General features: G+C 41.5%; 1 protein-coding gene across 2 annotated transcripts in view; it reads right to left on the bottom strand.

The window, feature by feature from the left end:
- HCFC2 (host cell factor C2) overlaps positions 1-14271 on the bottom strand; it is a 48888-nt gene extending 34617 nt beyond the window's left edge. For both annotated transcript variants that reach the window (XM_066356186.1, XM_066356196.1), the window contains exons 1-7: positions 14091-14271; positions 12526-12674; positions 10407-10567; positions 5043-5251; positions 3931-4015; positions 1485-1591; positions 1194-1382 (exon numbers count right to left, since the gene is read on the bottom strand). In XM_066356186.1, the coding sequence (XP_066212283.1) occupies positions 1194-1382; positions 1485-1591; positions 3931-4015; positions 5043-5251; positions 10407-10567; positions 12526-12674; positions 14091-14253 (1063 nt within the window). In that variant the 5' untranslated portion in view covers positions 14254-14271. The remainder of the gene's footprint in view (positions 1-1193; positions 1383-1484; positions 1592-3930; positions 4016-5042; positions 5252-10406; positions 10568-12525; positions 12675-14090) is intronic.
- Positions 14272-14278: the final 7 nt, after the last annotated feature.

Genomic DNA, 14278 nt, shown 5'->3' on the forward strand with positions numbered 1-14278 from the left:
TTGGGAAAACTATCACAGTGAAGTTTTGGGAAGACTATCACAGTGAAGTTTCTTCTCATCACATGATATGGGAGACAGGAGTAAATGGTATCGTGACTTATCACTAATGATATTAACTTTGATCACTTGATTATGGTGTTGTATGCCAGGTTTCTCCACTGTAAAGCTCCTATATTTTTATTTTTCTGAAGTGAGAAGCAGGGAGGTAGACAGACAGACTCCCACATGCGCCTGACCGGGATCCACCCGGCAATCCCACTAGGAGGTGATGCTCTGCCCATCTGGGGCATCACTCAGTTGCAACTGGAGCCATTCTAGTGCCTGAAGCAGAGACAACGAAGCCATCCTCAGCGCCCGGGCCAACTTTGCTCCAATGGAGCCTTGGCTGCGAGAGGGGAAGAGAGAGAGAGAAAGGAGAGGTGGAGGGATGGAGAAGTAGATGTGCACTTTTCCTGTGTGCCCTAACCGGGAATCAAACCCAGGACTTCCACACACTGGGCTGACACTCTACCACTGTGCCAACAGGCCAGGGCTATATTTTATTTTCTTTTTAAAATTAAGTGAGGGCAAGGGAGGCAGAGAGACAGACAAACTCCCTCAGGTGCCTGACTGCAATCCACCTGGCAAGCCCCCTATGGGATGATGCTTTGCCCACCTGGGGCATTGCTCTGTTGCTGGGCAACCAAGCTATTTTTAGTGCCTGAGGCAGAGGCCACAGAGCCATCCTCAGTGCCCACCCGGGGCCAACTCACTGGAATCAATTAAGCCATGGCTGCGGGAGAGGGGGAGGGAGAGGGAGGAAGAGAGAACGAGAGCAAGAGAGAAGTGGTAGGTGGAGGGGTGGAGAAGCAGATGGTCGCTTCTCCTGTGTGCCCTGACTGGGACTCAAACCTGGGATATCCCACACGCTGGGCAGACACTCTACCACTGAGCCAACCAGCCAGGGCATCTATTTTTTCTTTCCCATCCTCTATTCTTTGGAAAGGAGTCGCTAAATCCAGTCTATCCTCATGGAGAAGGAAACTAAGAAACTCTCCTAGAGAAGGAAGTATCTACTTATATTATTTCTTCCATGCATTTTTAATTATGGAAAAACAGGCAGCGGTATTTACAGTAAGTCTCAAAAGATAGACATTATTCAAATTTTTATTTACAGAAAGGAAAAAGTGTATCTGTTAAATACTCTTACCTACCAGTATCAAGATACCAAAGATCCTTGCAGCAAACTTGACTGTTCAGTGCTTTTTTGTAGCCATCTCTTCCACTCCAAAAATACAATCGTGTGCCAATTGCAACAGCACAGTGTCCAGCTCTTGGTCTTGGTCTTGAATTTTTTTTATCTTCCTGAGAATCTGATACTAGGGTAGTCCACTCTGCTGTATCTAAAAAGATAAAAATATTCATGACTAATCTTTATTCTTAAACAACAACAAAAAATTCTATTAATAAATTTTATTTCAATAAGTAACTCTTAAAAGACTCACCCAGATTTAGGTAAGAAAATGAACTGGTACATCTCCACTCACAATCATGAGGTGAAGCCTCAATATTTTCCCCTTTATGGGGAACCCATCCACCAAAAATGTACATCCTAAAAAACAAACAAGAAGAACACAAAGTAGCTGATTTTTTCCCTAAAGTTTTAAATTTTTAGATTTAAATTGCTAATAATAGACTTAAATGTCCTTTAGTTGACACCAAGCTACAGAACTATTCAATCATTTGTCAATGTCATGGTATTAGAAATAAGATAATCAAGTGGTCTTCTTTCAAGAGTTTACAATTTTATGAAGCAATAAAAAATCAAAATTATTTCTCTCTGGCCAGTTATTTAAAGTGGAAAATATTTCAGTTATTATACATTTGAAAATCAATATTGCATGTAATATACTAAGGGTATCTCAGTCTGAAAGATACTCAAATGATCTGTGACATTCAAAGTTAAATTTAGCCTGACCAGGCGGTGGCGCGGTGGATAGAGCATCGGACTGGGATGCAGAGGACCCGGGTTCGAGACCCCGAGGTCTCCAGCTTGAGCGCGGGCTCATATGGTTTGAGGAAAAGCCCACCAGCTTGAACCCAAGGTTGCTGGTTCCAGCAAGGGGTTACTCGGTCTGCTGAAGGCCCGCGGTCAAGGCACATATGAGAAAGCAATTAATGAACAACTAAGGTGTTGCAACGCGCAATGAAAAACTAATGATTGATGCTTCTCATCTCTCTCAGTTCCTGTCTGTCTGTTCCTGTCTATCCCTCTCTCTGACTCACTCTCTGTCTCTGTAAAAAATAAAATAAAATAAAAATAAAAATATTAAAAAAAAAAAAGTTAAATTTAGGCCCTGGCCAGTTGGCTCAGTGGTAGAATGTCAGCCCAGCGTGTGGAGGTACCAAGTTCAATTCCAGGACAGGACACACAAAAGAAGTAACCATTTTCTTCTTTACCCCTCCCCCTCTCTCTCTTTCTCTCTCTTTCCCTTCAAGAGCCATGGCTCAATTGGTTTGAGTGCATCGCCCTGGACACTGAGGATGGCTCCTCTGCCTCAGGTGCTAAAAATAGCTCAGTTGCAAGCATGGCTCTAGATGGGCAAAGCACTGGCCCCAGACAAGGATTGCCAGGTCGAGCCCAGTTGGGGCACATCCGAGAATCTGTTTCCCCTTATCTCCCTTGGAAAGAAGAAAAAAATAAATGGAAGTTAAATTTAGAATTGTATGTATATAGTAACCAAAGAGGATTAAGTTTCATATACCTCCGTGATTACTGATAGCACAAATAAAAAACTTTAAACTATGTTCCTCAGGGCCCTATAGGTTCTTGAAACATGCCTAATAGCTACTGAAGGAGAAAGGCTCATCTGGTAAAGCTTAGGGCCCATGTGACCTCAAGTTAAACAGGAAGCTCTATTTTTAATCTCATATATTAGAGGGCTAATGAAAAGCTATATTTTATAAAAGGGTTCTGCTGTTTTAAAAAAATGTGTATTTTTAAAAAGAACTAATAATTATGGTGACAGGAGACCTGACTTTGGGTGGTGAACACACAATGCAATAGAGATGATGTATTGCAGAATTGTATACTTGAAACCTATTTTCTTAACCAATGTCACTCCAATAAATTTAATAAAAAAATTTAAAAAGAACTAATGAGGTTCTAACACCTAGTTCTAAACTAGTTGTTTCCCAAAACATTACTTCCAAGGTAAAGTCCCTACACAAGTAAATAATTAAATTCTATTTAAATAGTACTCCTAATTCTGGTTCAGTGCTGAACAAATAAGAGAACTCATTGATGAAAGTAATAGCTGACCATTAAGGAATGGTCTCTATGTACCAGGCACTGTTTGAAGCATTGTGTATGTATTAACCCATTTAATTCTCATGACAACCTTGTGAAGTAGATTTTATTGTTAACGACACTTTATATTTGAGGAAATTGAGGTACAGACAGGTTAAGTTTCCTTAACCTAGGTCATATTAGGACAAATATCAAAGCTGAGACTTGATTTCAGGCAATCTGGTTATAGGGTCTGTAGTCTAACCATAACTCCATCAAAAGTATAACCATTGAGTATATATGCTGAGTACACACCATAGTACAAATCAAGCACTACCAAAAATATGTAAAAAGAAACAGTGAGGTGTGCCAAACCTGTTGATGGAGGACACATCAGTTTGACAACACTCTGCATTACACTTAAGTAGTACTTTACTGTGTGCAAGGCATTGTAAGGACTGTAAAGAAGTATAAGAGGCAGCATGATAAAATGGCACATTAAGTATTTTAGCTTCTGTAGACATCTTTTTTTAGCTTCAGTAAACACAATCAAATTATTAAAATTCAGTAATAGATTTCCAAGAAATTAGAAGCATTGTTCTTCTTTATGTGTATCTTTCTCAAATTGGTTTTCAAAAAAGTATAAACAAAAACCACCATACTTGTTTCCTATAACACTGGCTGTGTGAAGGCTTCGTGGAAGTGGGACTGCCCCTTTCGTTTCTGGTTTTGACCATGACATAGTTTCTAAAAGTAAAAATAAGTATATTAGCAACTTGATCTAGTAACAGCAAACTACCTCAATTTACAGAATTTAAATAATTAAAACCAAAAAGGACTTACTAAAGTAAAGCAAAAGTGTTTCAAAACTATTACTTGAATTTCATCTTAAAATAAACATTTCCAACAAACATAAATTGCCAGTAACAGAAATCTATTTATACTTGAATATTAGTACTTACAATAGAGAGGTGTACTTAGAGTGCCACCAATTTTGAATTGCAACCAGATAGAAATTTTAATATGTTAAGTAATAGTACACTGTGCAGAAGATAGGGAAAAGTGAGAGGCACATCTACTCTCCAATTATTCATTCCTAGGAGTTCTTTTTTTAAAAATTTTTTTATTTATTTATTCATTTTTAGAGAGGAGAGGGAGAGACAGAGAGAGGAGAGACAGAGAGAGAGAAGGGGGGGAGGAGCTGGAAGCATCAACTCCCATATGTGCCTTGACCAGGCAAGCCCAGGGTTTTGAACCGACGACCTCAGCATTTCCAGGTCGACGCTTTATTCACTGCGCCACCACAGGTCAGGCCCTAGGAGTTCTTTAAAAGAGCTACCCAAAGGTTTTTCAATGACCAGCAATAACATTAGTAATGCTATATTTCCTATATAGAGAGTAATCATATAAATTTGAACATCCCCACTAGGACATATTACAGAGTAAAAGTGGGTCTAGTAATAATTACATGGAACTATAAGCATGAACCAGGGCCATCATAGGCAAACCAGGACATATGGTGATCCTACCAACAGGAAGTACAGGAGAGCAGGAGAGTTACTATCATAAATCAAACATTCATTTGTTCAATCTGGTTTATCAGCAACCATTCACATCATACCCCTGTTGCCCCTGGTGATGACTACAAGTACTGGTTATAAATCTAAGTGAAATTCAATAAATAACGGTAATCAAAAATATTTTTCAAAGCAATTTTTATATTTGCCTTTATCAATTACAAGCAATTCCTGAGCATGAATCAAGTTAAGCTCACCTAAGTCAAGCTGCCATAGGTCATCCAGGCGAGCACCACACATTCCACCAAAAACATACATTTTAGGACTCCCAGAATCCTTTCTGCAATATATAACAGCTGTGTGGGACTCTCTTGGAGAAGGCACAACCCCTTTAGTCACTGGAATGCTCCAACCCACAACACCAGAACCATGCTGTAGCTCCAACTCATAGAAATCATTTAAATATCTAGGATATGAAAAAAATGAAAACATTAGCACAATATATCTCTTACATTTTTGTTTCTATCTATATAGATAATATATGTTTACTATGAAAAATTCATATAGTACAGAAAAGCCTTATGATGGCAGAAACCCCATACATCATTCATCAAAATGATCCCAAGGTTGCTGGCTTGAGCAAGGGGTCACTGGTTTGGCTTGAGCCCCCTAATCAACACATGTATGAGAAGCAATCAATGAACAACTAAAGTGTTGCAACTAGGAGTTGATGCTCCTCATCTCCCTCCCTTCCGCTCTATTATCTCTCTCCCTTCCAAAAAGGACAAGCTACAGATTTGAAGAAAATGTTTCCAAATCACATTTAAAAAATTTTAATTGATTAAAACTTGTATAGAGGAATATAAAGAACTCTTATAATTCAATAATAAGAATACAAACAATTTTGAAATCAATGAAGATCGTAGAGCGTCGGCTAGCGTGCGGAGGACCCGGGTTCGATTCCTGGCCAGGGCACACAGGAGAAGCGCCCATTTGCTTCTCCACCCCTCCGCCATGCTTTCCTCTCTGTCTCTCTCTTCCCCTCCTGCAGCCAAGGCTCCATTGGAGCAAAGATGGCCCGGGCGCTGGGGATGGCTCTGTGGCCTCTGCCTCAGGCGCTAGAGTGGCTCTGGTTGCAACATGGCGACGCCCAGGATGGGCAGAGCATCGCCCCCTGGTGGGCAGAGCGTCGCCCCATGGTGGGCGTGCCGGGTGGATCCCTGTCGGGCGCATGCGGGAGTCTGTCTGACTGTCTCTCCCTGTTTCCAGCTTCAGAAAAATGCAAAAAAGTTAAAAAAAAAAAAAAAATCAATGAAGATCTGAAAAGAAATCTCATCAAAGAAGATAGAAAAATGGCTGAAAGGATCATGAAAAGATGCTCAACATCATTGGTCATTAGGAAAATGCAAATTAAAACCACAAAGAGATACCACTATGTTGGCTACAATAAAAAAGACAGACAGCCTGACCAGGCGGTGGCGCAGTGGATAGAGCGTCGGACTGGGATGCAGAGGACCCGGGTTCGAGGCCCCGAGGTTGCCAGCTTGAGCACAGGCTCATCTGGTTTGAGCAAAAAGCCCACTAGCTTGCACCCAAGGTCGCTGGCTCCAGCAAAGGGTTACTCGGTCTGCTGAAGGCCCACGGTCAAGGCACATATGAGAAAGCAATCAATGAACAACTAAGGTGTTGCAACGTGCAATGAAAAACTAATGATTGATGCTTCTCATCTCTCTCCGTTCCTGTCTGTCTGTCCCTGTCTATCCCTCTCTCTGACTCACTCTCTGTCTCTGTAAAAAATAAAAAAAAAATAAATAAAAAAAAAGACAGACAAACAAGTAGTTGCAACAATGTGGAGAAATTAGATTTTATACACTGTTGGTAGGAATATAAAATGGTACAGTCACTTTAGAAAATAGTTTGGTAGTTCTTAGGAAGTTAAACATAAATTTACCATATGTCCAAGCAATTCTGCTAGGTTTCTAATCAAGAAAAATGAATACATGTCCATACAAAGGCTTGTACAAAAATGTTTAGAGTAGCATTATTCATAAGAGCCAAAAACTGGAAAAAATCCAAACGTTCATCAACTGATGAATGGATAAGCCAATGTGGTACATCCATGCAGTGGAGTACTATTCAATAAAAAGGAAGAAATATTTGATACCTGTAACAACATGGTTGAACCCCAAAACATTACAGTAAGTGAAAGAAGGTAAATGCAGAAAATCACACTTATATGAAATGTCCAGAAAAAGGCTAATCTGTGGAGATGAAAAGTAGATTAATGGTTGCCTGTGGATCAGGATGAGAATGGAGACTGACTGCAAATGAATAAAAAGTTTGCTTTTGAAGTGATGGAAATATTTTAAAACTAAATTGTAGTGATGGTTACAACACTGTAAATTTACTAAAAATCATGGAATTGTACATATAAAAAGGTTAAACTTTATGGTATATACTTTATACTTCAATTTTTAAAAAAAGAAAAATAAAGGATATGAACAATTTCAAAACAGTAATTGCAAATATCCAAAAAGCAGTTTAATCGAGCTCAATCCCAGTTTGAAAAACACCATTGACCCTGGCAGGTGACTCAATGGAATATCAGGGATTCAATTCAGGGTTAGGGCACACTAGAGAAATAACCACCTGCTTCTCTTCCCCTCCTTCTTCCAAAGCCAGTGGCTTGACTGGTTCTAGTGTTGCCCCAGGTACTGAGAATAGCTCTGCTAGTCCCAGTGTGACAGCCTCAGGTGCTAAAAATAGCTCGGTTGAGTTGAGCATCTTCCCTGGATGGAGGCTGCCTGGTAGATCCTGATCAGGGTACATGTGGGAGTCTATTTCACTATCTCCCCTCCTCTCACTTAAAAAGGGGGAAAAGTAGGGAAAAATTAAAATATCAAAATAAATCCATGAAATGTACTCATCTATTAAACTTGGCAAAAACTAAGAAAAGTGATACAATTCAGTATTGCCAAAGGTGTAGGGGCACTCTGGTAAACTGTTATCAGGAATATAAATGGTTCTATCTCTTTGGAGGTTGATTCAGGAGTACCTAATAAATTTAAATATAAATACTCTTTGACATCCCCCCAAATTCCACTTATAACTATCAGTCTTACAAAAATATTTATACAAGTGCAAAAACTGTAATAGTCAAAAAAAAAATTTAAATGTCCATCCATAGGGGAATGGTCAAGTAATCTGCATAATTCAGATTGCTTTTCAACCTTAAAAAAAAAATAAGGTCAACATATACCTAATGCCATGAAAAGAGCTCCAAGATATATCCTGAAAGGAAAAAACAACAACAACAAAAACAAAACAGTAAACATCCAAAGAGATCCTACTGCTATAAAAGAAAATACATGTCTGTGTAGGATCAGATTAATGTTGCCAACTCTCCTCTCCCAGTAAGCAGAACATACATTGCTTGGTCATTACTGGGGGCTTGGCCTGATGGCTTACTCTGACAAATGTAATGTGAACAGAAATGAACGTACTAGCTTTAAGCAGAGGCTTTAAAAAGCATTGCAGGTATCTAGTCACACCTTCAAGTAGCGTAAACTTGAAAAGCTTCCCTATTATATACAATAACCTAAGAGAAGCTGACACATGCCTGACTAGGTGTTGGCGCAGTGGATAGAAGAGCGTTGGACTGGGATGCCGAGGACCCAGGTTCAAGACCCCAAGCGCGGGCTCATCTGGTTTGAGCAAGGCTCACCATTTTGGACCCAAGGTCGCTGGCTCGAGCAAGGGGTTACTCGGTCTGCTGAAGGCCTGTGGCAAGGCACATATGAGAAAGCAATCAATGAACAACTAAGGTGTCACAATGAAAAACTGATGATTGATGCTTCTCATCTCTCTCTGTTCCTGTCTGTCCCTATCTAGCCCTCTCTCTGATTCCGTAAAAAAAAAAAGGAAAAAAAAAAAAGAAAAGCTGACTCATACAATGTGCTGCATGACAAAGGTCCCAAAAGATACACATCAAATTGAATTATGTGTTTGCCTATGTGGGGGACAGTGATGCTGCAAGAAAGAACTTTATATACTTTCTAAAATTTTTTTTGTATTTTTCTGAAGTGAGAAGCGGAGAGCGGAGAGTGGAGAGGCAGAGAGGTGGACAGGTGGAGAGGCAGAGAGACAGACTCCCGCATGCACCTGACTGGGATCCACCCAGCAAGCCCACTAGGGGGCGATGCTCTGTCCCTCTGGGCTGTTGCTCCATTGCAACTGGAGCCATTCTAGTGCCTGAGGCAGAGGCCATGGAGCCATTCTCAGCACCTGGGCCAATTTTGCTCCAATGGAGCCTTGGCTGCGGGAAGGGAAGAGAGAGATAGAGAGAAAGGAGAGAGGGAGGGGTGGAGAAGCAGATGGGTGCTTCTCTTGTGTGCCCTGGCTGGGAATTGAAACCGGGACTTCCACACGCCGGGCCGATGCTCTATCACTGAGGAAACTGGCCAGGGCCTACTTTCTAATTCTTATGAGTCTCTAAAAAACCTGTTTAATGGAAAAATGAAAAAAGACATGCTAAAAGCAAGTGTCCTGCATTACTATGGTAGGATAAATATTTTTTTCCTTTTCTCCAATTTTCAAATTTTCCATGTTTTAGTAAATGTAATTTTAAAAATGTTTATTTATTTATTTTATTGATTTTAGAGAGGAAGAGAGAGAGGCAGAGAGAGATGGGAACACTGGTTTGCTCCTGTATGTGCCCTGACAGGGTATCGAACCGGCAACCTCTGTGCTTCAGGACAATAAATGCTCTAACCAACTGAGTTATCTGGCTAAGGTGTAAATGTAATTTTTCAAAGTTTGGAAAATAAAAATAGGACCCTAACATTAATTTAATATAGTAGTAAAAAGACACATTATCATGGTCATAATAATATTGTACTGAATGCTGGTGGCAACCTCAAAGTGCTTTGAAAATTATGCAATTGATCTTATTTAGCCATCACAATGACACTAAAAGGTAGATATTTATTCACTCCCATTTCAGTAAAGGAAAATGAGCTTAGATTACTTTTGCTAAAGGATACACATAGTAAGCAGTGATGCAGAAAACAGCCTTTTGGACTCTAAATCTCCAAATCATGAGTGCTATAATGACAATGTGATCAAAACATTATGTGAAAAGAAAAGAGGTAGTGATTAATTCTCTTTGGAAATAGGAAGAAAGAATTGGTTCAAAAAGTATTTGTGTGAACCATTCCTATAGCTTATAGCTTCCTGTATGAAAAATGGAAACGATAGCCTTCATTTTATAGTCAAATTTTTGTCACCAAATTCCCAGGGAAACCAAATTTGAAAATAAGCATTTGTTACTTTTCATGATCACTTATAACAACTAAAATATTCAATACATTAGTAGGCTCAAAAGATACAGATACATTGCTACAAGAAGTTTTATTAGTATAAATCAAATAAGGATTTCTGATTAGAAAAAGCACACTTTTGAAAACATACTCCAGGGAATAAGGAAAACACACATGCACACAAATTTGTTCTTCATTAAATTCAAATGCAAAAAAAGGTTAAGCTCGATAAAGATAAAAAAATTAAATGTTCTTAATCTAAATCATGAAATAAGCATTCGGTTTGAAAAAAGGTCAACATACCTGGGAACATTGTTGTTTGAATCTTCACTTTCATTTGCCAGGCCACCAAACAAATAGCATTTGTTGCCATACAAAGAAAAGCTATGTCCAAGCCGAGGACAAGGAGGTAAACCAGAAGAAGGGGCTTGGGGTTTCACTTTTTTCCATAACCAACGACTTGCCTAAAAAAAGCATTAATACACTCAGTCAAAATCAGGAAAGCATTACTATATTGCTAATAGTGCAACATCATACTAATATACTGAATTAAATCCAATCAGAAGGCTCCAAAAAGGTGCTTTGGGACAAATGATAATTAAGCAAATAACTTCTGGAATAAAAATAAATGTTCCAATAGAAATTCAGTCCAGTCTTCCATATTCACAACTTTCCACAAATGCAAACTAAGCTTTCAATAATAAATAATAGTCCTAAAATATTTTCTAAAAAAAATTAAATATTACATATAGCTTTAAGGTTTAATATAATTTATATAGCCCCAATTTCTGAAATTAGGTAATCCATTAATGGATTATTTTTTAACCTTTAGTAAACATAAAGATCATTTAACAAACCAAACTCCAAAACTTACTCTCTAGCTACAGATACTTTATCTAAAACTATTTTAAAAACAAGTTGCTTGGCCTGATCAGGTAGTGGCACAGTGGATAGAGCATCTGACTGAGACATGAGGACCCAGGTTCAAAACCCCAAGGTCACCGGCTTGAGCGCGGGCTCATCCGGCTTGAGCACAGGTTCAATAGCTTGAGCGTGGGATCATAGACGTGACCCCATGGTCACTAGCTTGAGTCCAAAGGTCCCTGGCTTGAAACCCAAGGTCGCTGGCTTGAGCAAGGGGTCACTCACTCTGCTATAGCCCCCACCCCCGTCAAGGCACATATACGAAAGGAATCAATGAACAACTAAGGTGCCACAACAAAGAACTGATGCTTCTCATCTCTCTCCCTTCCTGTCTGTCTGTCCCTATCTCTGACTCTGTCAAAAAAAAAAAAAGAGTTGCTGTAAATAGGTATAATCCACCTACATCTGCCATTTACTGGATGCCCTCATGATCATGGCCTGAGAACATAGCACAGTTCAGGATTAAAAGTGAATTATGGCTGTCACAGAGGGCTCTGAGTCTGGGTTAGTACATAGTCAAGTTTAGAAAGGATATATAAAACTGATATTCTTCTTTTGTATGCACTGCCAGAAAAAAATAGATTATTAATGTGAGGGTAACAATTTCTATAACTACGGCAGAGGTTTTCAACGTATTGTCTGGGGACCAGCAGCAGGTGAAAACTTGGTAGGAATGAAAATAGTTAGACCTTATTACAGAATATTAATTCAGAAACTCTGGAGGCAGGGCCCAGTGATTTGTTTTCACAAGTCCTTTAGGTGCTTCTGTTGCAAACTGGAGTCAAGAACTGTACTAAAATACAAAAGCCTAAACCTGTAACTTACAATGATGCTAAGAAACAGATATCTTAATGTTACAAATGTTCGACTGGTCACTGGAAAAAAACGTTAGAAACTAGGTTTAAAAAGAAAAAGAAACTACGTTTTAGTGAAGAGGAAACAATTTTTTTTAACTATAAAAAGCTTAGCTCGGCCCTGGCCGGTTGGCTTAGCGGTAGAGCGTCGGCCTAGCGTGCGGAGGACCCGGGTTCGATTCCCGGCCAGGGCACACAGGAGAAGCGCCCATTTGCTTCTCCACCCCTCCGCCGCGCTTTCCTCTCTGTCTCTCTCTTCCTCTCCGGCAGCCAAAGCTCCATTGGAGCAAAGATGGCCCGAGCGCTGGGGATGGCTCCTTGGCCTCTGCCCCAGGCGCTAGAGTGGCTTTGGTCGCGGCAGAGCGACGCCCCGGAGGGGCAGAGCATCGCCCTCTGGTGGGCAGAGCGTTGCCCCTGGTGGGCGTGCCGGGTGGATCCCGGTCGGGCGCATGCGGGAGTCTGTCTGACTGTCTCTCCCTGTTTCCAGCTTCAGAAAAATGAAAAAAAAAAAAAAAAAAAAAAAAAAAGCTTAGCTCACGTTATTTTAAGTATGTTAATTAAATATTTTGCAATCTTTCAAAGAACTATGAGCAATATCATTATTACCGCCTCAGATTAAAATAATAAATCTGAAATACACTTACTTGTAACTCATATAAATCATTGCTGTATCTTCCATATTCAACCATTCCCCCAAATACTAATATTCTGGTACCATCACAGACAAATCCATGGGCAGCACAGCCTGGAGGGATGTCTCCTCTAACAGCTGGTAGAAACCACTGATTTGTAACTAGTTGCCAAAATAAAATTAAAAGCAATTATAATAAGCAGTTATCACAAACTATGAGAGTGTACTTTATATTTATATCTGTCATCTATATCAGTAGTTCTTAATTGGGATCATTTTACCCCCCAGGGGCAAACTAACATTTTTTTAGTTGTCATAACTGGAGGGAGGGGGATGATGCTATTGGCTACTAGTGGGTAGAGGCTAGAGATCCTGCCAAACTTACAATTAAGTACAGTGTAACCCCGTTCAACAAAGAATTCTCTGGTTCACATGTCAATAGTGCTGCTGTTGAAAAACCCTGATCTGTATCACTTAGTTCTTACAAAAACCCTGCTTGATATCATCATCTCCACTTTACAAGTGAAAAATCTGACACTTTGCAATGATCCTGGGCAACTGACCGAGCAAAACTCAAACCAGGTCGAACCTATTCCAAAACTAGGGTTTTACACTATACCAAATTGTCAAATAACGTTTTAACTTTATATGTTGGGGAGTCAAAAGGAGAGGAGGATGAAAAAAATAAAATTTCTCGTATTCCACTATTTTATTAACCTTTAAATGACCACTATGATTAAGTTGTTGGGCCAAAGAAAAGTTATTACGGTACGGCACCCAAATTCAGTCATTAGCCTTACACCAAGGAAACGGCTTTCTCACGATAGCTGGCGCATTTACAGGTGGGAAAAATGAAATCCCAACCTCCTTTTGAACCGATCGAGGTACTCAAAGGCAGGGCGGCCCGGGCCGGGCACTTGGGATTCGCAGCGGGCTCGCGCTGACAGTCCCGTTTCCGAGCGGCGCGGTAGAGCCGCGGCGCGCACACCCCGCTGCGCGGAGACAGGCGCCGGTCTCACCCTAAACCACTTCCCCGACAGTTCAGAGGGTTACCACCGGGTAAAACCCCAAAGGGCCCCCTGCCAGAGACCGGGCTGTATCTGAGATGAAAGTACCAGAGGCCTCTGTTTTCCTCCGCACCCCAGCCTCTAGATTCTCTCCCTCCTAAGGAAGGAAAGAAGGCAAAGACGGGAGCGGTCCCGAGGCACTTTGGTTTGGAGCTGGTTGGGGTTTTTGACAGGAGAGGGTTGCGGGAGCCCCGGAGCGGACGGTTGGAAACAGTCTCTCTCGCGCCTACGCTCGCCGGCACCGGGGCGGGGGGTTCGGGACCGCTCGCTGGAGGGCCGGCGCGTCCCGCTCTGGGTTCGGTTACGCCCCGCGGGCACCGGGGAAACGGAGCTGGCCCCCGAGACACTGAGGGCCGGGGCCGCCCGGACGAGCCGCGCCCCTCACCGCCCGCGGGAGAAGGCACTGACCCGGCGCTGACAGCTGTCAGGGCCGCGGCCGCCGCCTCACCTCACCTCCCCTCCCCCTCCGCGGCTCTCACAGGCGGGGTCGGAGAGCTGCCGCTGCGCCTACCGGTGTTGTAGACGTGCAGCTCGTCCGCGATGCCCTCGTTGCCTCCACCAAAGATTATCATCAACTCCCGGATGGCCACGGCCCGGTGTCCGTGCCGGGCGCGGGGTACCGGCCCCGTGAAGGAAGAAACCCGCCTCCAGTTGAGGAGGCTGGGAGCCGCCATCTTCCCAACCCCCGCCCCTCTGCCC

The sequence above is a fragment of the Saccopteryx leptura genome, chromosome 1, assembly GCF_036850995.1.
Source record: "Saccopteryx leptura isolate mSacLep1 chromosome 1, mSacLep1_pri_phased_curated, whole genome shotgun sequence".
Classification (NCBI taxonomy): Eukaryota; Metazoa; Chordata; class Mammalia; order Chiroptera; family Emballonuridae; genus Saccopteryx; species Saccopteryx leptura.